Source organism: Pan troglodytes, chromosome 19, assembly GCF_028858775.2.
Source record: "Pan troglodytes isolate AG18354 chromosome 19, NHGRI_mPanTro3-v2.0_pri, whole genome shotgun sequence".
In the NCBI taxonomy this organism is placed as follows: Eukaryota; Metazoa; Chordata; class Mammalia; order Primates; family Hominidae; genus Pan; species Pan troglodytes.
This window is the reverse complement of record NC_072417.2, coordinates 33,008,592-33,034,923: the sequence shown is the minus strand read 5'-3', so window position 1 is coordinate 33,034,923 and position 26,332 is coordinate 33,008,592. Positions and strand designations below refer to the sequence as shown.

General features: G+C 52.6%; 2 protein-coding genes across 3 annotated transcripts in view; one reads left to right on the top strand and one right to left on the bottom strand.

The window, feature by feature from the left end:
* Positions 1 to 534: 534 nt before the first annotated feature.
* On the bottom strand, positions 535 to 5,854 carry TMEM132E-DT (TMEM132E divergent transcript). 2 transcript variants are annotated; one of them, XR_675287.5, is made up of 3 exons: positions 5,285 to 5,854; positions 3,538 to 4,030; positions 535 to 2,984 (listed from the first exon to the last, which is right to left on the bottom strand). XR_675287.5 is itself a non-coding variant. In XM_003315524.6 (2 exons), exons 1-2 carry the CDS (start codon positions 5,692 to 5,694, stop codon positions 3,937 to 3,939), a joined length of 504 nt encoding a protein of 167 aa, XP_003315572.1. In that variant the 5' UTR covers positions 5,695 to 5,854; the 3' UTR covers positions 535 to 3,936. The 2 variants fall into 2 exon arrangements, 1 of the variants encoding a protein (XP_003315572.1); XM_003315524.6 differs by having other exon boundaries at positions 535 to 4,030.
* A 124-nt stretch (positions 5,855 to 5,978) lies between these two features.
* Positions 5,979 to 26,332, top strand: part of TMEM132E (transmembrane protein 132E) — a 59,756-nt gene continuing 39,402 nt past the window's right edge. Inside the window, exon 1 of the mRNA XM_016932005.4 lies at positions 5,979 to 7,560. Coding sequence (XP_016787494.1) covers positions 7,494 to 7,560 — 67 coding nt within the window. The 5' untranslated portion in view covers positions 5,979 to 7,493. The remainder of the gene's footprint in view (positions 7,561 to 26,332) is intronic.

Below are 26,332 nucleotides of genomic sequence, written 5' to 3'. Positions count from 1 at the left end.
GTCTGAGAACTTTATAAAGAAGACCCCTGAGCTGAAACGTGAAGATGGGCACGATTTTAATTGGTGGAGAAAAACACAAAGGAAGCTGGGTACAGCAGGAACAAAGGTGGGGAGGGAAGAATAAGCCTGGCATGAAGAGGAGCATCCCTCGTGATGGTGGTGGCAGGGAGTTCGGCTTGGCCTGGCTGGGGCAGAGGAGTCATGTTGGGGAATGGTAGGAGATGCAGATGTCTCTGTCCTGCAGGACTTGGTGGTGGGAAGTGGTGGGAGGAATCAGGGCTCTGGGGTCCCAGCCCAAGCCCTACCAGTCAGGATGAGGCTGACATGGCAGGTGGAGGAACTCCAGCCTCCGCAAGGAAAAGGGCATAGTAACAGTTGGGACTGCCAAGAGAAGCATCAGGGGCATGGGCTGTGGGCTCCCAGGCTCTGGAAGATCATGGAAGTGAGGTGCCAGGCAGGGCCCTTATGGGAGCACAGACCCAAGACCCAATTATCGGGACTGGGTAAAATCAAAGACCCAGTTACTGAAGTAAGTGAATATGGATAAATAATCCAGTCAGTTTATTTTGTTAAGCACATATGCCAGGCACCATTCTGGGCACTGGGGATACGTTGGTGAATGGTTTATACAGAATCTTGGCCCTTGGGGAGCTTACATTCTATCAGAAGAGACAGATAGATACACAGACAATTATAAAATAAAATACCAACTGCTATGAATCCAATTAAAGTAGCATAAAAGAATAAAGCAATGGAGGTAGAACAATAGTTGCATTATTTTATATCAGCTCATCATATACCTCGGAAGGTATCTCTGAGGAAGTGGCAGTTGGGAAAAAACCTGAATGAAGTAAAGGAGCAAGGGGTTAGGGGAAAACATTCCAGGTGGAGGGAACAACAGGTACAAAGGCCCTGAGGCAGGAATGTGCTTGATATATGACTGCTGGGTGGCCTTTGTGGTGCCAGTGTAATAAAATAGAAGGGAGAAGGGGGAAGGGGGAAGAAATGAATTTGGAAAAGCAGCTAGGGGTCAAATCACATAGGCCCATAGACCTCAGTGAGCAGTTTGGTTTCAATAATAGCAATGGTTAACCTTTACAGAGCATGCAGTGGTGCTCAGTACTGTCAGGTAATCAGTATGCATTTACTAGTATTTTAAAAGTGCCTGCTTGGGGGAGTTGATATGATTATCTCCATTCAACAGATGAAGAAACTGAGACTCAGAGAGGTGCGGTGGTTTAAAAGAAGATGGCTGTAGAGTGAGTGATGGGGCCAGAATGTTAGTGTGTCCATATGTTCCAGTTTGCCCTAAATGGTCCATTTAAGACTGCTGCTCCAAAGTAATTTTTAGCCCATTTATGCCTAGTGTTCCATTATTGGAATGCTAAGCATGTGGGAATTATTTATATCCTACCGCTCCAGGTCATTGCCAAGATCTGATTGCAAAACTTCAAAAAATTGCAACCTCAGGCATAAATGGGTTAACAAAACCCCTTTTTACTCTCAAATATATCTTCTACCTCCAAAATTCATACGTTGAAGTTCCAACCCCAAGTAACTCAGCATGCAACAATCTTTGGAGCTAAGGTCTTTAAAGAGGTGAGTAAGTTAAAATGAACCATTTTCATGGGGCCCAAATCCAATATGACTAGCGTCCTTATAAGAAGAGGAAGATAAACCATGATTCATGAACACAGAAAAATGACCGTATGTGAAAACATAGCAAGAAGGTGTCCATCTTCTAGCTAAGGAAAGAGTCCTAAGGGGAAACCAACCCTGCCAGCACGCTGATCTTGGACTCCAGCCTCCAGAACGGTGAGAAAAAAAAACTTCTGTCGTTTAAGCCATTTGGTCTGTAGTATTTTGTCACAGCAGCATGAGCAAACTAATACAGTTGCCTTGCCTTCTAGGACTGGAACCCAGGTCTCTGCTTGGGAAAGCCACATGCTGGCCATCATGCTGCCCTTAACTGCTGACATTCTCCTGTCCCACAAATAGCTATTGGTGCTGGAATCTGAGCTGGGAGCTCAGCCTACAGGGGAAGGCAAAGCAGCCCAGCTGCAGGGTGAAAGTTCGACAATTGCTACAATAGCCACGTGTATGCATAACTGTGTACTAAATGGGGTGAATGTCTAACAGCATGTAGGTGTGAATCTGGGTGCTGGGGAAGGGGAACAAGAGGCTGAGCTACTCAGAACAGTACTGCAGAAAGAACACTACTTTCTCATCAGAGGTGCCTGTGTTCCCAGAGCCCCTGTGCTGGCCTCCTTCACACACTGCCCTCCCCGTGTTGAACAGCCTATTTATGCCTGGTACCCCACTGCCCCTAAACATGTCCACCCAGAAATGGTAGCTTTGCTATATATGAAATCCTAGGCCCTTGCATATCACAGTGAAAGTGGCTAAATGGGTTACGTATCTGAGCTTTGGAATCACATATATGTGGTTTTGAGCTGTGACTCTGCTACTTTATAGCTCTATGACCCTAGGCAAGAAACTTGCCTTCACTGAGCCTCAGTTTTCTCATCTGGAAAATGGTTATAATAACAGTACCTACGTAACAGCGTTGTAGTGAGGACTCAGATAATGCATGCAAAATGCCGGGCACAGTGACTGGCACGTAAAAAGCATGGATTCATTAACATTAGTCATTAATATTACTAGGTTCTCTATATGGGTTGGTGAAAGCTCTTGAACTTCTGCTATCTGGGCCTTATCTGTCTTGTTCAACCTATGCATTCCAGTACAGAAGCATTCCATAATACTTCACACACAATTAGAGCTCAATAAAAATTTCAAAGGATTTCATAAAATGACTGAATTAACAGGCCTCCGTTTTTGCAGCTGTAAAATGAGAGGGCTAGCTTAGGAAATCTCGGAACCCCCTTGAGCTGAGACAGAGTCGGATTCCAGGATGATCCCAGGAACGTGTCTTCATGATGCTCCACATTGGCTCATCTGATTGTCTCCTGATGGTAGACATTCTGAAAAACAGAGGCATGCTGAAGGACAGATGTCACCTGGCCTATCATGAGGGCAGGTCAGGCATGGGAGGAAGTGGGTGCCAGTTTATGTATGGGTCCTTGATAAGCATCCATGCAGGGCACTGGGGCCTGGGACAGAACCCCACTTGCTGCCTGGCTTCTTGGCAGGAGGACAGGGCTCTTCCAGGCATCACCTGGGAACTGGTGACTGAGATAACCTCCAACCATTACCAATCCTCTGTCCAGAAGACACAAACAGAATGGAAACAGCAGAGACACTACCACCTTAAGTTGATAAGGTGCTCATCTGGGATAGAAGAGTACACACATGCCAGGTCCTCTCTCCAGCCCGGGCTCCAGTTGGGGTGGCTCCTCTGACTTCCCCTCATCTAAGCTCCAGTGGCATTGCTGTTTGGGAATCCGTAACTAGGACTAACAGGTGAAACCGAGGGCAGTCTGCTGGGGTAGTAGGAAAGGCAGAGGGAATGTATAGAACCCCTTTCCAGGTAAATGACATGCAGGATTGGAATAGCTGAAACAACTGGCTGTCTACCTTGTGCCAACTGCCTTCTCTCTGAGCAGTAGGATTTACACTGCTGAGAATGACAGGTCCACGGAGCACTGGAGGTTGCAGTCATATTTTATTCTCCAGGTGGGCTATCGGCTGCCCTTCACTTCCCTGAGGCAAGGAGGAGGAAAATCTGGCATTTGGAGAGTCAGAGGATCATCAGGCCCATGGACTTGGCACAAGGCTTCAATCCAGGAAGGGTAGATCCATATCGGAGGTACAGGAAGAACTTGAGGCTGAAACTGTGTTCTCTAAATATAGCAGGCTGCTCCCTCGCCCTTTCCAACCACAGGCCTCAGTCTTCTCCATAAGATGAGCAAAGTGCATGATGCCAAATCACACCACAATTGCAAGCAATTAGAAGCTTAGTGTCTGCCTTCCCTCCTAGAAAGTTAGTTCCATGAGGACAAGAGCTGGTTTTGTCTTGCTCACTGTTGTACCTACAATGCCTGTGATGTTGGAGATATGCACCATACTACTGTGAAAGGGAGGGACAGAGACAGGGAGGAAAGGAGGGGGAGAAACTGAATCACAAAGGAAGGTCACATAAGAGCTATGGGGTAGGGTGAGATGGGGTTGCAGAGAGAAGAATTCTATGTCTGAGTCCCTGCCCACCCTGACCAGAACACTGTGCTATTTCCACAGATGGCTGGGAGAGATGCAACATTGCTGCCCCTCAGACCCTAGCGTCAACTGGGAACATTTGAGGAGAAAGGAAATTTGATCCACAACACAGGGTAAGGTGTGTCTTGGGCTCAGAAAAGCACCTTGTCTCTTCCTTCTGGCCATGCTCAGGCTCCATGACCCTTCTGATGGGGTGCTGGGCAGGGATGGAGGGCCCTCCCTGCTTCCTTCCTCCTCTTCCTGAAGCCCTCCTCTGCCTCAGGAGGTGGATCTTTCCCCCTTTCTCCCCCACACAGAGCCTGATTGCTAGCTTGCTTCTCAGGGGGTTGGTGAATAAGCCCTTGGGTGACATTAATTGCCATCAGGCATTAGGGGCCTAATGAGAATAATCTTCTTTGACGACTCCAGCACCTTCTATCCCCAGGGCCTCCAAGAGCTGGCCAGCTCTCCTCAGGCTGCACCTCCCCCCAGCTCCAGACAGATGTGGGGGTGGGGGAAGGGCCAGAGCAGCCCTCTACAGGCCCCAGTACCAAGCGAGGCAGCAACAGCCAGCAGCCAGGGAGGAGGAAGCCTTCCATGAAAAATGCAAGCACATTTTCCAAAAACAAAATGTCACTGTCCTAGATGAAAGGAAACTCTCAGGGTCAAGAGGGCTAGCATGGAGTCAGGCAGATGGAGGGCACGGTTTGAGTGCTCCAGCTGGCTTTGCTCTGACCTGGCCCCACACTCTCACTCCAGTTGAGTGCAGAGGTATGGAAGGGTGACCCTCGAGATCCATATCCTCCCCAGTAGGGATATGTCCATGGGATTGAAGACCCTGTCCCTCCAGAGCAGGGTAGGATTGAAATTCACCCTCTGGGAATTGGAGTTGATACCCAACGAAGCTATAAAATCATTGCCATGGATCCGATGCCTGGTTGACAGATGAGGTGTGAAGGTTGACTTGCCGGGTCTGATCTAGCTTGCACTCTAATGGAAAGGGCCTGATGGTGGGAACAGATATCACTCCAGCCACCCCTCCCGATAGTCAGCAGGTGCCTGGGTGAGTATGCAAGAGGGGCAGTTCCCCACCCCCACCTCATGCCTCTTTAAAGGCTTGCTAAACAACCTGTAGGAAAGCACTGTCCCCTCCTCTTCTCCGTCTTCCTTCCCCAGCAACAGAATAAATAGCTTTCCCGCAGCTGCGCCCCGGACCCATCCCGCACGAAGCTGAGCCCCAGAGCCCCCGCGGCCCGAGAGGAGCTGGGCACAGCAGCGAGGCTGATTCCCAGCCAGTGCCCAGCGAACTCTGGGGGTGGGGGTAGGGTGCCCCCTACCCGCGCCTCTGGAAGAGCGGCTGCAAAACACCTCCGGCGCCCGGTGGGGAGCGTGCATCCTTTGAAAAGGGACATCAGTGACTGCGGTGGCGTCTACCCTGGAGAAACGCAGCTGAGGGAGGTGGAGGCTCCTCCCGCCGCAGCTGGCCGGCCCCATTCGGGTCCCAGCGCTAGCCGGCGTTGGGAAGGAAAAATCAAACATAAAATAGGGGCGAGCGGAATCGCGAGGTCGGCCCTTGGCCCGAGTCTCATTAAGGAGCCGCGCGCGCCGCCAGGCTAGGAATGCGGAATGGACACGTGGACAGAGGAGGGGGAGCTAGGAGTGGGGGAGTCTCCGTGGCGCGCGAGCTGTGGGCCGCGCGCTCCGGGGCCACGTGACCACGGGGAATCTGGGAGGGGTGGGAGTGAGCGCGCCAAGCTCGGCGCCCGCTTCTGCCCGGGTGGGCGCTGAATCCCGGACGGAGGAGGAGGGCGGGCGAGCGCGAGTGTGTGTGTCTCTCTCGAGTCATTTACGGCGGAGCAGCCGGCGCGAGCGCCGAGGAGGCGGCGAAGGCGGCGGCGGCTGCTTCGTGCAACTGTGGCTTCCCCCACCTCCTCTTCCTTTTTGCTCCTCGATTCTTCTTCTCCCCCCACACACGTCCATGGGGAGCCGGCTCCCCTGCCAGCACCTCCTCTCCTCTCGGCCCCGTAGGCACCAGCTGCCGCTTCCCTGGCCGCAGGCTGCGCAGGTGCCGGCTGCCCTGGCCCCTGGCGCCGCGCCCGCGTCTCACCGCCCGCAGCCCGGACTGGCGCGGCGATCCGCTCGCCCAAACTGACTCGGAGGGAGCGGGAGCCGATGCCCGGCAGCATCGAGACAGCGGGCGAACGGGCGTCCGGGGACAGGGTGGGGGCGGCGGGGAGGAGGCGTCGGAGACTCTGAACCCCAGAAAAGTTCAAGGTTTGTGCAGGTTCCCCCAGGGAAAGCGAGGAGCGAGGCGGGGCAGCGCGCCCCTCTGCCGAGACAGCGAGACCTTAGCGGGGTGGCCCGGAGCTGCCGCGAGCTGCAGGAGCCCCTCTGCATCTTACAGCGTTTATGGTCATCAAGCTGGAGTCGACGTCCTGGGCAGGAAGGGCTCGGGGCAGGGCGCATTAGCCGGCTTTCTCGCTCCCTCGCTTCTCCAAGCCCCATCTACATGGGGCAGCCCGTTCTGGCCGCGCCACCCTCGCCCCAGCCGCCGAGCGGCTGCCTGGGCAGGAGGCGCTGAGCCGGCCTGTGTGGAGCCTGGGCCCTGATCCAGACTGGAGAAAGCGCGCTGGAGCGGAGGAGCGAGCCTTGCGAGGGGACAAACATCTGGCCGCCCGCCTCGGGCATCCGGTCTGGGCGTCGCCTAGGGTGGTGGCGACCGGCGTCGCCAGTTTCAGCACCGCACGGAAACTTTTCCTTCTCCAGATGGATTAAAGTTGTCTGGATTTTCTCTTTCTTTGAGAAAGACAGCATTCATTTACACCTGACCTGGGATTTTTATGCTGGGCTGCTGCAGAGGCTTGGAGGAAGAAAGCGGCGCTATCCATGTGCGGTTACTACCGAAACCGAGGAAACTGGGGATTGCGTTGGAAGTCTGCACCCTCGAGTGAGTTCGGATTCGAGCTGGGCCGTGGGGCCGGGAGATTCAGCACTGGGCTCTAGGTAGCCCCCGGGACGCCCGCGGCCACCGGGCTCCGGACTGCACGTGCAGCTCCCCCCGCGCCTCGCAGATCCTGCAGGGGGCACCAGCTGGGGGAGGTGGAGGCTCCTCCCGCCCGGAGCTGCGCCCCCACCGGCTCCGAGGGTGTAGCCGCCAGCGCCTGGGACGCCCCCTCCCCGCAAAGTGTCCCCGAATTGCACTCTCTGGTCCCGGAGCTGCATCTGAGACAGCCGGGCGCCACGGCAGCCCTGAGTTGGATGTGACCAAGCCCAGCCTGGGGCCAAGTCGTCGTCGTCGACTGTTGCCCTCTCGGACCCCTCCCGCCCCCGCCTCGGCCATGGCCCCGGGGATGTCGGGCCGCGGCGGCGCCGCCCTGCTCTGCCTCTCAGCGCTGCTCGCCCACGGTAAGTGTCGCGGCGCGGACTCGGGGTGAGGATGCGGCAGGCGCCACTGGAGGGGGTACGGGGAAGACTGGGGAGAGGAGCACCCACACCCCCTGGACTCGCAGCCGCCACTCCGGGTTTGGCGTCTCTGGCTGCAGCTCGAGTTACCGCCAGCCCCCGAGCCCTCCGGCGAGCTCAGCTGAGGGGACCGAGCCCGGCGCCAGAAAAGGGTGGGGGGAGGGTGTCGCTCCAGTCCTCTCCTGGTTATAAAGAAGGGTTCGAACCCGAAGGTCTGGGGGCGTGTCCGCCCACGGAAATCTAGAGGGATCCGAGGGATCCTCCGGATCGCGTCCAGGCCCCCCCCCCGCCCCCGTCTCCCCCTGCAGCCGGCCGGGCTGGGGGCTGTTGGGATCCGCCGGGATCGCGTCTTTCCCCGCCCCGGGCGCGCAGGCCGGTGCGGGGCCGCGCCGCCCGTCGCCTCGCTTCCTGCGGCGGTCCTCGGGAAGGGAAGTGGACTGACTCCGGGCCGGGGAGCCGCCGCGGCTCGCACGCCCGCGGTCCTGTGAGCTGCATCTAAATGGCCGGCTTAGGCGAGCCCGGAGGGCGGGGGTCTGGGCACCCGCACAGGCCGGGGCCGTGGGCCGTGGGCCGCGGGCCGCGCGCGGAGGGAGCGGGCTCCGCGCTCTCGCATTCTGCAATCTGTTGCGTCTGCTCCCCAGGCTCGCCCCGGGCTCCGCGGTAAAGGGGGTGGGAGAAGGAGGGATTGAGGTTGGCGCGCTTTGACGATGGGACAGCGGGCATACGGGTGGGGGGCAGCGGGTTTTTGAACAGCCCCCAAGAGTGGGAAATCAGACCAGAGGGAAGGAGGCTGCAGCGGGCCTTCCTCAAGCTGGAGACGCTCCAGGAGGCGAGGGGAGCAGACCGAGGTGGGAGGGAGAGAGCTCCGAAAGGAGAGTGGAGAAGCGGGGCCCTCTGCTCCCTCCTAACGTGAAACCAGCCGACCTGGGATACATTTTCTTAACCAGCAAGGCGTGGCGGGGTTGGGGGGCGGGGGTGTTTCGATGCTCCACGCTGAGGGGTGAGCCTCAGGCAGAATGGAGGGCGCTTAGATGGAGGGGGCAGTGGGCTCTCCGCATTGGTGGAGCGCCCTCGGTGTGCCGGGCTCAGCTCTTGCCCAGATCTGCCCAGTCCCTAAGAGCCTGCTCAAGCTCGCCAGGAGTGTGCCCAAGGTCTCTAACCAGCGGCCTCTTTCACCCTGACCAAAGCGCATTCTCAAGGTTGAGAGAATAAGAAAAAGAGGGGCTCTCGGAATCGTAGGGTCCTGGGGCTAGGAGGGGGGCGGGGAGCAGGCAGACCTCCCTCTATGGGTGGCTTGGTTATTCCCGGCTGAGGTAACTCCAGGGGGGTTGTTTTGCATTCAGTTCACCAGAGACAGCTAACCTCGGTTCTCTATGGGAGGAACAGGCAGAGCAGCGAGCCAGCAGGGGGGCGAGGGTGAGGTGGGGCGAAGTGGGAGCATAGCGGGGAACCAGAAATCTCTAGGCTCTGTGTGCAACACTGAGAATGAAGGTGGGGGAGAGGGAGGTGGGCTGCCTGTCTGCGCACTGGAGCTGCATGGGCTGCACTTGTGACCTAGCACTGGCCGGCAGGGAGTTTCCCTGCCCAGTAGGAGGAAGCCCAGAAACCCAGGCCTGAGTCTAGGTGGGTTCTTCCCCTCTTCTTACATCTTGCTGTCGGAGTTCCCTTCCCAAAGCCCAACCATGGCGTCACCTCAAACGCTGATGATGGGCAGCTCAAACTCTGTCATTAGGGTCCCTCTGCCCACCTTCCCGATCCCTGAGCCTGGAATTAAAGATCCCTTTCCCTTCCTCACCGGCCAGAATCCTGCCTGTTCCTAAGACGCAGTTCCAGCTGGGCCTTAGCGTCCTGGCTGCCTTCCCTTGGTCTTGGCCTTGGCCTCCTTTTTTCCTTAGGCACCAGTGCCCTCTCTGTGCCCCAGTAGTCCTGGATTGGTGGAGGCAGAGCCATGGGCTTATTCCCTGTCTCTCCACACAGCCAGTGCCTAACACAGTGACAGCACACCTAGGGCAGAGGGCTTGGCTGCCTGAGCAGAAAGAAGGTATTTGAGGAGGTAGGGTCTGAATCGCCCTACTGAGCGGACATTTCCCCTCCTGACTATCTGGCTCCCTTTCCAAGCTCCTTCCCTGAGTCCTGAACTCTCTTCTCCATCCCATGTCTCAGTCTCCCCTGCCTCAGAGAAGGGTGCCAGCAGATACTTAAAACTTGGGGGATCCCCCAGATGGGTAAGGCCAGTATGATAGAAATCCCCCCACAATAAAACCCCATCTCCCCTGGGCTGCCCTCCTCCTCCAGGGCTGCCTGACACCCACGTAGCCACCCCTTCCCTCTGTTAAGAATAGGGTCCGAGGACTTAGTCTCTCCCTTTAAACTGACTCTTGGTTGGGGTTCCTGGGCTTTTCTAAAATGCTGGGAGATAGAGGGACAGTTGCAGTTTTCTGTGCCTGGCAGGCAATTGAGGTCACAGGGTTCTGACCACACAGCCAGACTGGGAGCCAAGTAGCCTGGGTTTCAGTCTGACTCTGGCGCCACCGGGCAGGGTGACCTTGGGCTGCCTCCCTCACTTTCCCCATCTTCCACAGGCAGCGTGGTCTCTGGCCTTTCTTTCCCCTTTCCAGTTTCTGCCAGGACTCCTGGACAGAGACCATGTGTGAATGGAGCCTCACTACCTTTTCAGGGCCCAGTTCAGCCCATGAGATAGGCAGAGTGGTGTGTTTGGGCACCTCTACACTGTTCCCAGTCTCCAGCCCTCTTCCAGGGAACATCTGTGAAGGCCACTTTCTTGTATCTAATATTTGGGGAGACTCCCAGCCCCACTGTTAGTTTGAATAGGAGTTTAGGGGTCAGCGTGGTGGATAAATCTGTTAGAGGGCTGATTATGTCAGCTCCCTACTCAGGAACGATTACTGGTTCCCCACAGCCTTTAGGATCAAGGGTACACTCATTGCCCTGGCATCCAAAGCCGTTTATGATCTTGTCCCAATCCACATCTTTACTTCAAAGATACTGGCCTCTCGCCATCCTCCGTGTGCCCTATGAGGTATTGCTTTTCTCACTTTCCTGTCTTTCTGCTTTTGCACCCACCAGCCCCTCCATCTGGAATACTTTGCCTCCAGAAATTCTTACTTAACCTTCAAAGCGGAGTTCAAATGTCACCTCCTCCAGGGAGCCTCCGTAGATTACCCCCTAGCTTCTCACCAGCAGTCCCCATACCCTGATAGAAATAAATGAACTTTTTCCATGACTTCTTTGGTACTTCATGCTACTTTTCTAGCACTTTTTCCTCATAGGCTGCTGTGTGAGGTGTATACATGGGCATGCTTACCTGTGCAATCCTCCTGATCCCCACGTTCTGGCATTTAGGGCAGGAGCCATGTCTTCTATGTGTTTGCATGGCTCTCCAGTGTTTGACACATAGCAGGTGCTCAGAAGAAATGGATGGGGTAGGAGGACAACTCTGTATTGAGGGACCCTCCCAGCATCAGTTGAAAAGGGAGCTCTGGGGTAGAGGGCAGAAGAGGGGCAGGGGAGGAGACAGGCAGAGATACCACAAAGAGAGCAAGAGGATGGAGCAGGCCCATGCCATGCCCCTTGAGTGGGCACATACAAGACCCATGTGTCTCCGGTGACATGTTATGACATGGTCTCACAGGATACAAATGTAGTGTCCAGGGTCATTCTGAATACATGGTCTCAAAACGTGTCCTCACCTCCATGATCCCCAGCCCAGCAACCTTGAGTTTCTCCTGCGGGTTGTGTCCACACCCCTACCCCATCCCCCGATCACCCAAGCCCTGAGCCCTTTTGGAGATGCAGGAGGAACACAGCAGGACAGGGTAAGCACCAGCCCTTGGGAGACCCCTTTATTGCCGGGCGTGAGGGATGATGCTTGCTTCCCCTCTCTCACACCCATCTTTCTTCTGGCCACATGCAGCCGTATTCACAACATAGCCTTGTTAATGTTTAAGACCAGTAGGTGGGGATGTGTTATAAACTTGGTGGCAGGAAATGAGCTTTATTGGAATCCATTCTGAGGACGGCTGGTGCTTCGCTGTGGGAGATAAGGCCACTGTGGAATACCAGAGCTGGACTTGGGTGTCTCCTAGGCCCTTGCCGGGGGCCTGTCTGGAACTGACAGACCCTGGACTTGAGATTGGTAGTGAGTGCTGGCGATGCTGCAGAAACTGAAACCCTGAGAGGCACCAACTCCCACCACTGGGGTCTGGCCCACCTACCTGGGGCAGGGGAGTGTGCAGTAGGGGGCAGGGTCTCACCTTGTTTCCCTGCACATAATGATGTCCAAAACACTGAAAGAGGAACCACCAAATCCAACCTCATGTGGATGAGGAAATGGACACACAGGGAAGGGACTGGCCAAGCTCACTCTGCAAGTTTGTTCTGGAATCAGAACAAGCACCAGAGCCCAAATGGGGCTGTCTGCCCCAGACTCAACAGATTCCATCACCTCTACTATCCCCTCTCTCTGCAGCTTCTTCCAGTGATGGGCTTCTAGCCTCAAGCCAGCCTCTGGTTGCAAGCAGTCATGATAATCAATTACTAGTAGCATTCATTAATAAACCTTACCAAGTGCTATGAAAGAAATGTGAGGGATTCCAGACCTGACCTCCAGCTCTTTCAGTAGCTCAAAGTCCAACTGGGGGGGAATGAGACAAAGGTCCAAAGTCTTGAAATTCAAAGCAGTTTGAAATCACACAGTCCTCAGGATACAGGATATCTGGGTTCAAACCCTGACTTTGTCATCAGTTTGCTGTGTAGCCACAGGAATTTCACCTACTTCTCTGGGTCTTGTTTTCTTGCTCTCCCAAATGTGAGGGGGCGGTGCCCTCCAAGCCCCCTCCCAACTCTTTTGTTCTGTGATGAAGAAGCCCCTTCTTACCTCCCTCATCTTTCTCTGTCCGAGCACACGCCTCTCTCCCCAAGCACACGCCTCTCTCCCCTGGTTCCTGCAGCCGATGCTAACAAGTGGAAGAATCGTATTCTTCCTCCCCGTTTCCTCCCCAGGGTCTTCCTTACTTCTTCCTTGCCCGTGCTCAACACAGAATTTTAATAAGAGATTAATGAACCAGTTGTGTGTGTGTGTGTGTTTTTAGGAACATAAATTTCTTTAAAATTTTTCCTTCTCTGTCTTCTTAAATGAAAAGAAAAGTAGGCCTTCTTATCACCAATTCAGCTGGCTCTGCCATACTCCAGCAGTCCCCAAGGATGGGACGGTGTATCACAGAGCACCAACACTCAGCTAGCTACTGCACGGGTCTCTGGGGGACAAATGCACTGCCCAGAGAAAGGGGGGACTGAGACAAGTGAGCCAATGTTGCAACAAGTGGGGACAAGCAAGCCATTAGAGTGGTCTCAGCACCCACAGTCCGAGTCCAGGCATCATTATCTCCTTTCTGCTGTGTCATTTGACCCTTTCAGCTCCCCACCACCACCACTTCCCACCCACTCTCTGCCATACACACTTCCATCCCAGGCCCTGCTGGCTAGCAGACAACCCAGCAAGATGAAGTGGAAAATGGAAGCAGTTACCTAGATAATTCAATGCTTGTTGCACGAATGAATGAGTGCAAGGATGAATAATTCAATGCAAAAAAAAAGGGAAGTAGAAAAGATAATTGAAGAAAATCTCTTTTTGCCTGAATTATCTAGGACATTACCTGCCCTCAAAAAGTTCTGCTTTTTATCAAACTGTAATCCTTTCTGCTGCATTCTCACCCACACTTTTTTTGGCCTGTGAGAATGAGCAGCTGGTTATTCTCTTCTCTTACATGACTTTTTTTGTTCAGTTCAAACTGACGGCAGTGGGCAGGATGTGTGCTTGCTGGCAGAACTTCTCAGATTTTCTGTTTCCCTGGGCCTATCTTTCACGACCACTGGAGCTGGAGAGTGAGGTTACCAGGATGGATAGGATGACTCCTAAAATGGTCCAGGTTCTCAGCAGCATCTCCATCCAAGAATTCCCAGAACTGAACATCAGACCCCACGGGGCCCTGGCCCTGAGAGAACAGGCAGCTAGGATACCCCACCCTTACTCCTAAACCCCTCCCCAGGAACACAGCCCTGGAGCTGGCCAACCCTTAAACAGAATTAGTCACAGTCACAGAGTGGCAACCTCTCTCTTTTTCTGAAGAAGAAAAGCTGTGGCAGTCGGGGGGAATGGTTCTTGCACTTGGGGAGCACCCAGTATAACAAGGGAGGCAAATTTCCATCTTCAGAGAGGCCCCAATAAGATGAGGGAGGCACAGCTCCAGATCTCAGGGGTAGTCTTTATTCCTTGCATGGTGAGGGTCTGATAGTGACTGATGACCACTTTGCCCAGAGACTGAGGACCCCACAACCTTCTCAGCCCCTCCTGGTCTCTCCTTCCCTACCTCAGCCCCCAGGGTTTTGGGGGAGCCTGGCTCTGGTCCAGAAGCCAGTGTATTTTTAGTAGCTTGGTACAGGTGATGCAGCGGCCTTGTCATGGTGGAAGAATGGTGTTGGTGGGAGGTAGGAGCACAAGTGCACACTCATGTGCACACCCACTCAGTCACGGCCACACACTGCTAAGCTTGAGCATTCTAACTCTTCTCCAGTTCAGATCCATGATGGCTTTGTTTGTCACATTGGCTGCTATGTGAAGGCAGCACTGTGATCCCCTTTTTATGCAAGGCAAAGCTGAGGCTCAACAGAGTCCTGGCCGCACTGGCTTTTGAAGTCATGACCCTGCCTTCGGAGGTCTTCTTGCCATACCTCTCTGTCTCCTGCCAACAGAATCAGCACAGATGCAGGCAGCCAGCCATGCGGGCCCTTATACCTGAGTGAGTCCTGCCGGGTGCTGTCAGGGCCCACTGACCCTCCAGTTTCCTCTGAGCCTTTCTCTTCCCTTGCCCTCCATGCTTCTTTCAGTCCCTCGAATAAGTCATGCTCTTTTGCATGTCACAGTCTTTGTGCATGCTGTTCCCTCTGACCAGAACACTCACACTCTTCCACTCCATTGCCTACTCAGCTGTCAGGGCAGAGCATATCCACCACTTCTTCCTGGAAGCCCATCCCTATTCTAAGAACAAGGACCCACTACCCACTGCAACTCATTGCAGATTTGCCGTGGTTTTAATTCTGCATTGCCTGGCTTCCTGCTGGCCAAAAGCTCAAATAGACCTGGACCGTGTGTGATCTTTTCTCTGCCTCTGTATTCCCAGAGTCTGTCTGGGAGGTGATGTCTGGAATAAACTAGGCAACCGATGACTTGTCAAATGAATCAATGAATGAATCATTGTGCACATACAGGCACACAGAGATGTTGTCACTCAACAAGTATTCAGTTAGTGCATACTACGTGCCAAGCACTGTTCTAGGCATTTGGTTGTAGTCAGCGCACACAACAAAAATCACTGCATTCATGGTGGGTATGTTTGTCAGAGGAGGGATGCACAATATACATTCTTATGTATATTGTGGGTGGGGAAGGCAGACAGTAAATAATAAATTCATTGAATAAGTCAATTATATATGTTCAAAGGCAACGAGTGGTTTTTGTTGTTTTGTTGTTGTTTTTCTGAGACGGAGTCTCACTCTGTCACCCAGGTTGTCACCCAGGCTGGAGTGCAGTGGTGCCATCTTGGCTCACTGCAACCACTGTCTCCTGGGTTCAAGTGATTCTCCTGCCTCAGCCTCCCGAGTAGCTGAGACTGCAGGTGTGCACCACCACACCTGGCTAATTTTTGTGTTTTTGGTAGAGATGGGGTTTCACCATGTTGGCCAGGCTGACTTCAGGTTATCCACCCACCTTGGCCTCCCAAAGTGCTGGGATTACAGGCAAGTGCTATTTATTTTAAAGGCAGGGAAGCAGGGTGAGGGGAATTGGGAAATCTGAGGTGGGTGTGTATGTCAGGGGAGGGATGCGTAGCATTAATACCAATGATCAGTTGATAGAATGTCCTTTGGCAAAGACGTTAAGGAGGTGAGAGAGAAACTAAGTGAATATCTGAGAGCCTTCGGGGCGGAGGGACCAGTCAGGATAAGAGCCCTAGGAGAAGTGGGCTTGACCATTCAAAGAACAGCAAGGAGGCCAGCGGGGCAGAGCACCTGGACGGACCAGGAGGGAGGGGAAAGGGCCAGGGGTGCCCTTGTAGTCACAGTGACTGGCAGGCTGAGGGAAAGAGGGAGCTGTCATGATGGAGGCCACATGCCGGCTGTTCTCATCTGCCCAGGGCATATGGGATGCTAAGCAACCTTCAGTGTATTTCACAGATTTGGATTTTCTTACTAATTACCTGCCTTTACAAAAAATCAGTTCAGGGGCAGGGATTACATGCACTTGTTTGGCCTGTCTGATCTTACACCACTCTGATTTGGGGAGTGCAATAGTGGCAGGTGTGGGGGTCCTTGTGTTCAGGGACTGCAAAGTCAACTTCTTCTGAGTCCCTGAGCACCCCGCAAAGGCCCTGGGTTACCTGTTGCTCTGACCTTACTGCCTGTTGCCGTTCTATGTCTGCAAATGCCTTAGTTGGTAGTCCCTCCACCCACCACCGGAGCCCTGCCACCGCATGACGGCTGCAGCCCACACCTCCTAGCCAAGGAGGTGACCTGCCCCAGGATGACCACATTGTCCCCTGCCCTGTCTCTACTGGAGAGAGCCTGGCTTATGGGGTCTTTTTCCAAAAGCAAGGAACTATTGGATTGGAAATAGGAAAAATGGCCATTTTCTCAGCTGCCAACACAGCAGAGAAATGATCTCAATTTTCTATGGCTGTACTCGGCAGGATAAAAACTGCCATCAGCCAGCCCCATGCATGAGAGGTCTGAAATGCTGTGGGAGGTGGTGGGGTGAGAGGCAAGGGTACTGGCATGGTGCAGAGGGCTGGGCTCCATCCTGGGGCATTGCCAGCCCTCCTGCCTGGGAAGTTCGCCCCCACCTCCAGCCACCACTGACCACACACCTGTGTCTGAGCAGTTATTGAACTAGCTAGTTATTTCAATGGTCACTTATGAAATGAGCACCTGCTATGAGCCACGTCCTGTGCTGGACACCAGGAATCTTCCCCCCACCATAGCTGGCTATGGACTCTATTCTCTTGGCTTGGTCCCGACACTCATAGCTTTCCTCCTCCACTCTCACCCTTTCCCTACACTCAGCTCTAAAACCAACCTGTCTGCTGTCCTCACTTCCACATCTGCACAGATTGTAATAAAATGCGGAGTCATTGACATGTTGCAAAGGATACAGAGCATTGTGGAGGAAGAGGGAGAAATGTCATAACTGTTAGAGGGATCTGGGGAGGCTTCATGGAAGAAGTGCCACTTTAGGAGCCCTTGACTAAGTTCAAGAATTCTGCTTCTGAAGACTAATCAGCCAGCATCTACTGTTTGTCTGATACCCTGGATAAGATAAAAACACAGGGCAAAAATGGTCACTGGCCAGCGAACTCTCAGAGTCTTGGTGGGAGAGAGCCAAAATGCCTGTGAAGAAATAGCAAGATACAATGCTAAATTCAGGGTATGTAATTGGTAACTCTTTACCTGGGTGATCTTTAAAGACTTTGGCCCAATGTTCCATGAAGTGCTGGGGAGGTGTAGAGAGTTATGGAGTGAGGGAGTGACATCATCAAAGCAGGGTTCTCAATAATTACTTGATCAGGGAACAATTGGCAGATTGGATCAATGCTGAAGCAAGTGTTGGCAGCATCTGATCTGGGAGTGGGGGCCTTGGGATGGGAAATGAGCACTAGAAGTCATCTGAGGCGCCACCCCATGACAAAGAGCTCACCGTTAGAATCAGAGGGATACATCTGAGTGTGAGTGCTGACTCTGCCGCTTACCAGCAGCCTGACTTAGGTTTCCACTCCTTGGTTTCCACCTCTGTAAGACTGGATGGCAAATTGAAGGTGAGGAGCCCGCAGCACGAGGGCTCAGTACGTGGAAGTGTCTTTATTATTTTAGCAGCCAACGCCTGGAGAGCAGAAGGGACATGCCTGTGACTTCACAGCCAGTTCTGACCCCTTGGTGTACAGGAGCATCCTTACGGTCCAGTCAGGAGTTCTGAAGAATATGGCCAAGTAGGAGAACCTAGAGAGAGATGGGATCTCCCTCACTATTTTTTTTTTTTTTTTTTTTGTGAAAGACAAAGTCTTGCTCTGTCACCCAGGCTGGAGTGTAGTAGTATGATCACAGCTGGCTGCAGACTCAACTTCCTGGGCTCAAACAATCCTCCCACCTCCACATCCCCAAGTAGCTGGGACTACAGGCACATGCCATCATACCTGGCTAACTTTTAAGTTTTTTCTCTCCCTGGGGTCTTGCAAATACATCGTTGCCCAGTCTGGCCTCGAACTTCTAGCCTCAAGTGATACTCTGGCCTTGGCCTCCCAAAGTGTTGGGATTATAGGCATGAGCCACCACATCCAGGCTCCCTCACTATTTTTAATGGAGAACCAGCCTACCTCCTCATTCCTCATCCAACAGTCAGCCAGCAGCTGAAGGAGCGGATCCACACAGGTGTCACTGTCAGCATTTGGGCCCCAGGAAGGTCTTAGGAACCAGTCATGTCAGAGAATCGTAGTGGGTCTTCAAGTCACACAAATGTAGGTTGAAATGGTGTGGGCTGCCTGCCCTGCTGCAGTGTAGCTGAGTGACCCTGGAGCACTTGCTGACATCTCCCTGAGCCTCTCCTCCCCTGTCTGCACTGGGAGTAATATCCTCTCTCAGGCTGGGCTGCCACATGAATGAGATCCCACGGTGTGTTTGGAAGTATCCAGAACAAATGCTACGTGCCTGCTGGAAGGGCTCGGTAAACTGGTGTCTTTCCATCCTTTCTTGCCTAGAGCCAGGCCTTACTGCTGGGAAGCATGTTTAAGACAGTGCCAAAGACTTCCCGGAGAGCTGTTTTCTGGTGGTTGGGTTTTTTGTTTTGCTTGGGATTTTTGTTTTTTAACCCTTGATGCCTCTTAGCAACATGCTGCTTGTTTTAAAAACAGCAGTGGCCAGCTGCTGGCCCCCACCCTTCCTCCCTCCCCACTTTCCTTCCCAGGAAAGCAGTCACAGGCATTGCCCCATGTTCCCAGTGCTTCTGCAGCCCAACCGGGGTGGAGGAGGCATTCCTGGGTCCAGCAGCCGGCCCCCATCACAATGCCAAAGTTGCACCCAGCTGGCAAGCCCACTGCTTCCTGAAATTTGCTTCCTCCCCACGGTGGGTATAAAGTCTGTCTACACACTGCCAGGACAGCACTGCCATTGCCAGATAGCAGGTCTAGGGTTATAGGGAGTTTCTGACAAGGAACACAGGCCTCCCTAATCTGCAGCCTGAAGGTGTATGGGGAGAGATACAGGCTTGAACCCTGAAGATCCTGGAGCAGGAGCCTCCTCATCCACTCCTAGCAGGATGGCCAGGTAACCATAGGCATATTACTCTTTCGTTTCAGTTTCTTTATGTGCAAACAATAAGAAGAAAAACCTACTCATCTTGCAGGGTTGTTGAGGATGGGGCCACTGCAGTTATGCACTCCGCCTGACACTGTCAGTGCTCGCTCAGTAAATGGTTGCCATAATCATTATTTCATAATGGTATCATTGGCATCAAGGAACACTTAGGAGTCACCTCAGACAAACCTGACCCACCCAGAGGGTCCCCCACCTCCCCACATTCCCACCTCTGGTGTTGCTCTTTCCACCACTGTTCTCTCAGCCAACTGCAAGCCCTGTGATAAACCCTTCCTCCCAGTGGAATTTTGTTTTCTTGTCTTTGAAATAGAGGTTGCTGAGCAGCATCGGCACTGTCCAATAGAAATATAACACCAGCCACGTATCTCACTTAATCTTGTCTATTTATCACATGAGAAAAAGTGAAAAGAAACAGGTGGAATTAATTTTAATAGTATGTTTTAACCAATATGCCCAAACGATTGTCATTTCAACATGTAATCAGGGCCAGGCCTGGTGGCTCATGTCTGTAATCCTAGCACTTTGGGAAGCTGAGGCCAGAGAATCCCTTGAGACCAGGAGTTCGAGACCACCCTGAGCAACAAAGTAAAACTCCATCTCTACATTAAAAAAAAAAAAATTATATTGAAACAATCAAAAATAAAAATGTGTAATCAGTATAAAAGATTATGAATGAGATACTTTGTTCTTTTCTTTTGTATTAAATCTTCAAAATCCCCTGTGCGTTCTGCCTTGCCAGCAGCATATCTTCATGCCAACTAGCCACATTTCAGTTGCTCCACAGCCACATGTGGTGAGTGGCCACCCAACAGGACAGTACCGGGCTGGATGCTGCCCACGGGCTTATCCATACCCAGTTCTCCTATTGGAGGTATTTTCAGGGCCCCAGAGTCAGTGCTCTGGGACTGATGAGCTGAGCCCACTCACCTCCTGCTGCCCTTCTTGGAAATCCCCTGCCCAGCTCAGTGCCTGCTCAGCCCTTCCTCAGCTCTGGCATGATTTGTGCTGACGATGATGACTCCCATCCATTCAGAGGCAGCAGCTTCTAGGGCCGGGGTAGGCAGCTTCCAGCTGCCTCCTAAGGCCACTTTCCCTTCTGCTCTGCCAGGAGATCCTGCAAACCACAAGTCAAATCATCACCCTTCTTCTCAGAACCACCTCACTGAGAGTGAGAGCCAAAGTCCTCACAGTAGCTCATACCACCAGCATGATCTGTCCCTTTTCCCGACACTACTTCTTTGACCCAATCTTCCCCTTCACCTGCTCGTCTCCGGTCACGCTGGCTTCTTTTCTGTCCCTGACATGCCAGGCACAGAGCCTCAAGGACTTGGCTGGCCCTTGCTGCCCCTCGAATAAACACGATTCCCGCCTCTTACCTCCTACCTCTTTCAGGTCCCTCCCTGGTCCCCCTCTATCTAAAGCAGCCCTGTGCACTTTCACTCTGTCCCCTGACCCTGCTCTGTTTCCCTTCACCTGACATATGACATGGTTATGTGTCCCATTGGAATGGAAGCCCTTGAGAGCAGAGGCCATCTCTGTTTTGTTCACTGCTGTATCCCCAACCCCTGGGGCCTGGCACAGAGGAGATGCTCAATAATGATCTGCGGGATGAATGAATGAACCTGGGAGCCTACTCCTTCGCAACTGCTCACCCTTTCCACCCAAGGAGTCACTAGCAAGACAGATTGGGTGGCATGATTGGCAGTAACCAGAGAGAGAAAATGTATTCCTTCATTCACTCATTAACACATTCATCTGCCATATCCCAGCTGTGTGGTCTTGGAAATATTGTTTAAATTCTTTGTGGCTCCGTTTCCACATTTATAAAATGGGATAATAAGAATGCCTTTCTCATAGAGTTGCTGTAATGAATAAATGAGTTAATGCATGTAAAGTGCTTGGAGCAGTGCCTGGCTTGTAGGAAGTGCTCAAATAGACACTCGCTATTGTTTCATTCAGCACATTTTTTTTGTTTGTTTGTTTGTTTGTTTTGTATTTTAGAGACAGGGTCTTGCTCTGGCATGATCATAGCTCACTGCAGCCTCGAACTCTTGGGCTCAAGTGATCCTCCTGCCTCAGCCTCCCGAGTAGTAGCTGGGACTACAGGTGCATGCCACCATGCCCAGCTAATTGGTTTCTTGGGGTTTTATTTTTGGAGATGGAATTCTAATGATGTTATCCAAGCTGGTCTTGAGCTTCTGGCTTCAAGTGGTCCGCTCGCCTTAGTTTCCCAAAATGCTGGGGTTACAGGTGTGAGCATGTTTTTGAACACCCACTGCACACCAAGCACTGTGACAAACACCAGGCATGCAGAGATGAAGACACAGTGGCTGGCTGATATGAGACAAGGATGCAAATAATTTCAGTGCAGTGTCATCGATGCCAGGGTGCTGGAGGAGCAGGGACTGGCCTACCCAGACTTTGGAAAGGGCCAGGTATGGCTTCCTGTCATTCTGTAGGAACCACTGCCAAAATCTGTGTGAACTGATGAGTTGAGCTCCAGCAGCATCATGGAGTAACATTTCGTCCAGAGCTTTGCCCATTCAGCCACTGCAGTGTGGTGAACAGAGCACAGCCTAGGAGTTAGGGAACCTCAGCTCTGACAGCAACCTGATAGGAGTCACTTTTGTTCCCTAAACTTCAGTCTTCTTACCTGTAAGGTGGTCTATAATGAACAGTGCCCACCTCTTAGATCATAAGAATTCAATGAGCTGATGGATGTAAAGTACCAGCATGTGCCTGGATGCTCAATAAACAGGACAGATACTCTGATTATCCTCATTATTGGTACCAGCCAATGGGAAGACCTCCTTATAGGGTGCCCTGCATACAGCTGGCACTAGATCAGTGTGTGTGGACCTGCACTGAGAGCCTGTGTGTACTCTGAATTCCTCTCTGGACTGTGGCACAGAGGGCTTCACAATGAGGTGTGATCCTTAAAGTCAAAGAAACATGGGACAAGGGCTGGCAGGGAGATTCAGGCCCCTCTCACCTGGAACCATTTCTGTTTTAAAGATGGGAAAACCAAAGTCCAGAGAGGGGAGGAGTTATAAAGCCAGGGTTAAGACCCGTGTGCCTGACTCCCAGGCCAGTGGTCTCCTTCTTGTGTCTTCTTTGGTTTCACATGAGGGTATTGACAGGGGCAGCAACGCCAACAATTGCTGAAGGAAGTTGGTTGGTCACAGCTGTGGGTACCCTCACCTCTGGCTTCTTCAGGGACTGTATTTGGGGAGGCGCCTCAGTAGGCCTGGTATTTACATTGAGTAACCAGATTCCATCTCCAATAATCGCATCACAAACAGCATGAAATGTGAACTATGGGGAAGGCTTTGCTAAATATGTGACTGGTTTTCTTATTTTTCCCTTCATTCCCCTCCCTCGGACCCCAACCCCTCTCTCCCTCTCACGTCTCTCTGTCACACACACACACACACACACACACACACACACGACTTGCATTCCCCAGGCAACAAGTGCAGGCCTCTGATTCCAGCCCAGTGAAGGCCATCTTTAGAAGAGAGATTTCCCCTGTCTGGGGTGTGGCAAGAGGAATTGGTATTTGAAGATCAGGTTCTTGCTCCTTGCAGTTCACCACTGTTCCCCACCATGACCAAGGAGTGTGGAGCCCTTGGCAGTTTAAAAATGGCTAAACATCTTACACCATGTAAGCCTCATCCATGAAATTGGCAATCATGATTCCCATTATATGGATGAGGAAACTGAGGCTTAGAGTATGGAAGGGATTGCCAGGTCACAGAGACAGAATTAGCAGAGCAGGACTCTAGCTCAGGAGACAGTGTCCTCTACTCCCTCTGGGCCCTAATCCTCTAGGCCTCCAGCCCCTAGTGTCATAGAGGATGTGTCACACCCATTCAGCTTGGTCCCAGTGCCATCAAATTTACCTATGCAGGTGCCCCAGTCACAAAAAAGGGAAACTGAGGCCGGGAATGGCTGACTCATTCCTGGCAGTTGCTTTTCTCCTCACGCATCTTAGCCCTTGGTCCATCATTTGCTTCCTTTTCCTTGGTCCCTGGCTATTCCCAAGGGTCTCCCAGCCCTGATGTGTGGGACAGAACCCTGCAGGTCCTCCTCAGAATCCAGATTTTCCTCCACATCTCTGCAAAGCTGATCAGCATAAAACCATCCCTAGGCTTTGCCTTTAAAAGTCTTCATCTTTTCTCTTCTCCCTAAACGGCCCCTAAATGATTTCTGTAAATTGCTCTAAGTAGCTCAAAAAAAAAAAAAAAAAAAAAGGAAGAAAGAAATAATAATAACTCAGTGACTGCCTGCCTGACCGGAATCTCGATGGCTCTCCTCCTGCCTGGCTGCACCTCCCAGCTCCATCCCACCGAGCATCCAGACACGCAGCCCCTCTGCTCCAAAGCTAGGAAGGGGGAGCTATGCCTCAGCCTGAGCCCTGCCTCCTTCCTCAGGCAGGAGGCTGCCCAAGTCAGGGCTGCAGCCACCGTATCAGACAGGGAGCGCCTCAGGACAGCAGTATCCTCCCCTTCCCTTCCCCTACCACCACCAGACTGGGGAGTCTCCCAGGGGAGACCTGCACTTCCCTCATCAGTCTGGGGACTCCTCCAGAGGAGTCCAAGACTGCTTCCTTCTCAGACTAGGGGCTTCCCCAGGAGAGGCTGTGCCTGCCCCAACAGACGGGATTCCCTCGGGGCAGGGCTCCAGGGGCACTCGGAAGCCCCTCTGAGTCTAGCTTTCCTTATTCTGCATCCAGCTCCTTTATAGAGCCTCATTTATTTTACCCCAGGTTAGAAATCTAGGTCCTGATTCCTAGGAAAAAGATCTTAGGATCTTTTTCATTGATTCAGTCAACTATTCATTCATTCATTCCATTCTGCAAAGGTTTCCTGAACACCGACTGTGTGCCAGACACTGACTGGATATGTGTCCTTCTGCAGATGCGGTCCCTTTGAGGAAGTCCTGTGGCCAGAGACCCCAGGCATGATTCTTCTTGGGGCAGGGCATCCAGCCCAAGGCTGACACCCCATGGAGGTGAACCCAGCCTCAGCTCCTGGCCACCATCATGATCTTCATGACCACAGCCTTTTTTCAGTGTGGGCCAGGAAGCAGAGGCCAGAGGTAGGAGGGCCCCACCAGCTCTGGTGCTTCCCATGAGCCTCTGGCCTGGCCCACCTTTCCATCCATAACCTCCACTCATGCTCTCCTCCACACTTCCTGCCCATGGAGATCTGCCATCTCCTGGTCACTGGGGGCTGAGATCCTGCCCAGAGACCTCAATCCTAGCAGCTCAGCCCCTAAAGTGATGGTGTGGCCTTGAGCAAGTCCCTTCCCTCCCTCTGGGCCTCAGTTTCCCTGTTTGAGATGAGACAGAATTGGACTAAATCAATGATTTCCTAAAACATTTTTAGCCAGTAAATTATATATGTAATAGATAATGCATTACAATATGTCATATACATTACATATAATACATGTATTATATATAATGCATATATGATACTGGTAAAAGCAGAACTACTGGTTGAAGAGAGAGTGGAGGTACCTCCCTAAGGTCTCATCTGTCCCACCTTCCCCTGTCACCCCATGGAAGGCCTTGAGACACCCCCAGAGAGCCCAGCTGGCAAGTTGTTGGTGAACTTGATCCCTTCCTAAGGCCACTTCCACTGTGCCATGGGGAGAGGGGTCTGGGTGGTGCTATTGAGCCCATCAGGTGATGGGACAGTGAGGGAGACATGGCACAGTGGGGGAGACAGTCCCATCAGAGAGTCCCATCACCTCTCTGCCCCCTGATTACCTGGGGCCCCACTCTGCTTTCTGGTGGGGGTGAAGCCCAGGAGAAGGATTGGCTCTTGCTGGGTACCCAGCACCCTCTAGGACTGGAATGAGTCCAGCCCCTGATTAGAAATGCAGGCCCCAGGGAAGCTCAGCAGGCAGAGGCGGGGCCTGCCCGGGACAGCCCTGCCCACCCCTGACAGAAGGCGGGATTGTTCCAGATGAGATAAAGCCCCTTTGTCATCCTCCCTGCACTCCCTTTGATGTGAAGAAGGTGGAAGGAGGAGAATAAACACAGACACAGTCCTCTGCTTCCTCTCTGATGTAATTGGAACCCAATTAAGTGAATAATTGTTACAAATGTTGAAATTACCTTCCACCAACTTGGGGATGTGAGCCTGCTCTCAGCAGGAGCCTCTGAGACCCAGGCTGGGACCTGGCCCTGGCCTAGCAGTTTTGGGTTTCCCTGGGGTGGGGAGGTGTTGAACTACAGCACTCTTGATTGTCCCGCCAGAAGAGATGCTGAGCGATCCAGTCCAGCCCCTGGCTGCTGCAGACCCTGGCCCCCAGCCTCAGATATTCATTCAGCTAACCTTTACTTACACTTCCAGAGCTTACAGACACTTGCTCATAGGAGCTGACCTGAGTCCAGGCGGATGAAAATAACTAGCACTGTTGAGGCATAGACAGGGGTCCCAAGGAGAAACAGAGAGGGAGGGCCCCAACTGGAGCAGTGCAAACCTTAGGCAAAACCTTGCAAGATGGGTGGGAGTGAGGTTCCTGGTTCTGTCCAGAGTGGACATCTTCAGTAGAAACTGAGGTGGGGGGTTCCCCACAGCAAGAGGGTATGTGGAGAATCAGAGCATGGAAGATGAATGACTCAGATTAGGATGCATTCTAGAAACCTGCATAAGGAACACCCCACCACGGGGCGCCTGCTAATGCTGCTCAACCCCCACTGTCTAGCCATAAGCGCAGTTGCACCATCATGGGGTGCGTCCAGCCCTCACCTTCAGGGCTGGTTTATCTGATGGTGGCCTTTGTGTTGGGGCTTTTAGGGTATACCAACCTCATTGATGACACTTGCAAACTGAATGGCTGATGCCACTGCTTCTGCCAGCAGTGGGTGGAGGGGAGAGTAGGGGGACAGGGCAGGTGTTAATTTCGTAATGAATTTGGTGGATTCAGATGCAGGGAAAGGCAACACTTTTGTGAAAACTAGAACTCAGGCAGTGCTTCTCAATCTTGGCTGCACATTGAAGAGATTTTATTTTTTATTTTTATTATTATTATCATTTTTTTTATTCCAGTACCTGGGTCCTAGCCCTAGAGATTCTGAATTCACTAATCTGGGCACAGCCAGGGATCCCAGGTGCTTCTAATGGGAAATCAAGCCTGAGCCTCACTGTCAGAGCAAGGCTTCCCAAGTGTGGTGGAGGGAGTGGGGAGGGGGCCAGAATCACCTTCTCAGCACCTAGACCAGAACTTCTGAATTAGGATGGCTGGGAGGGTCCCAGGGACCTGC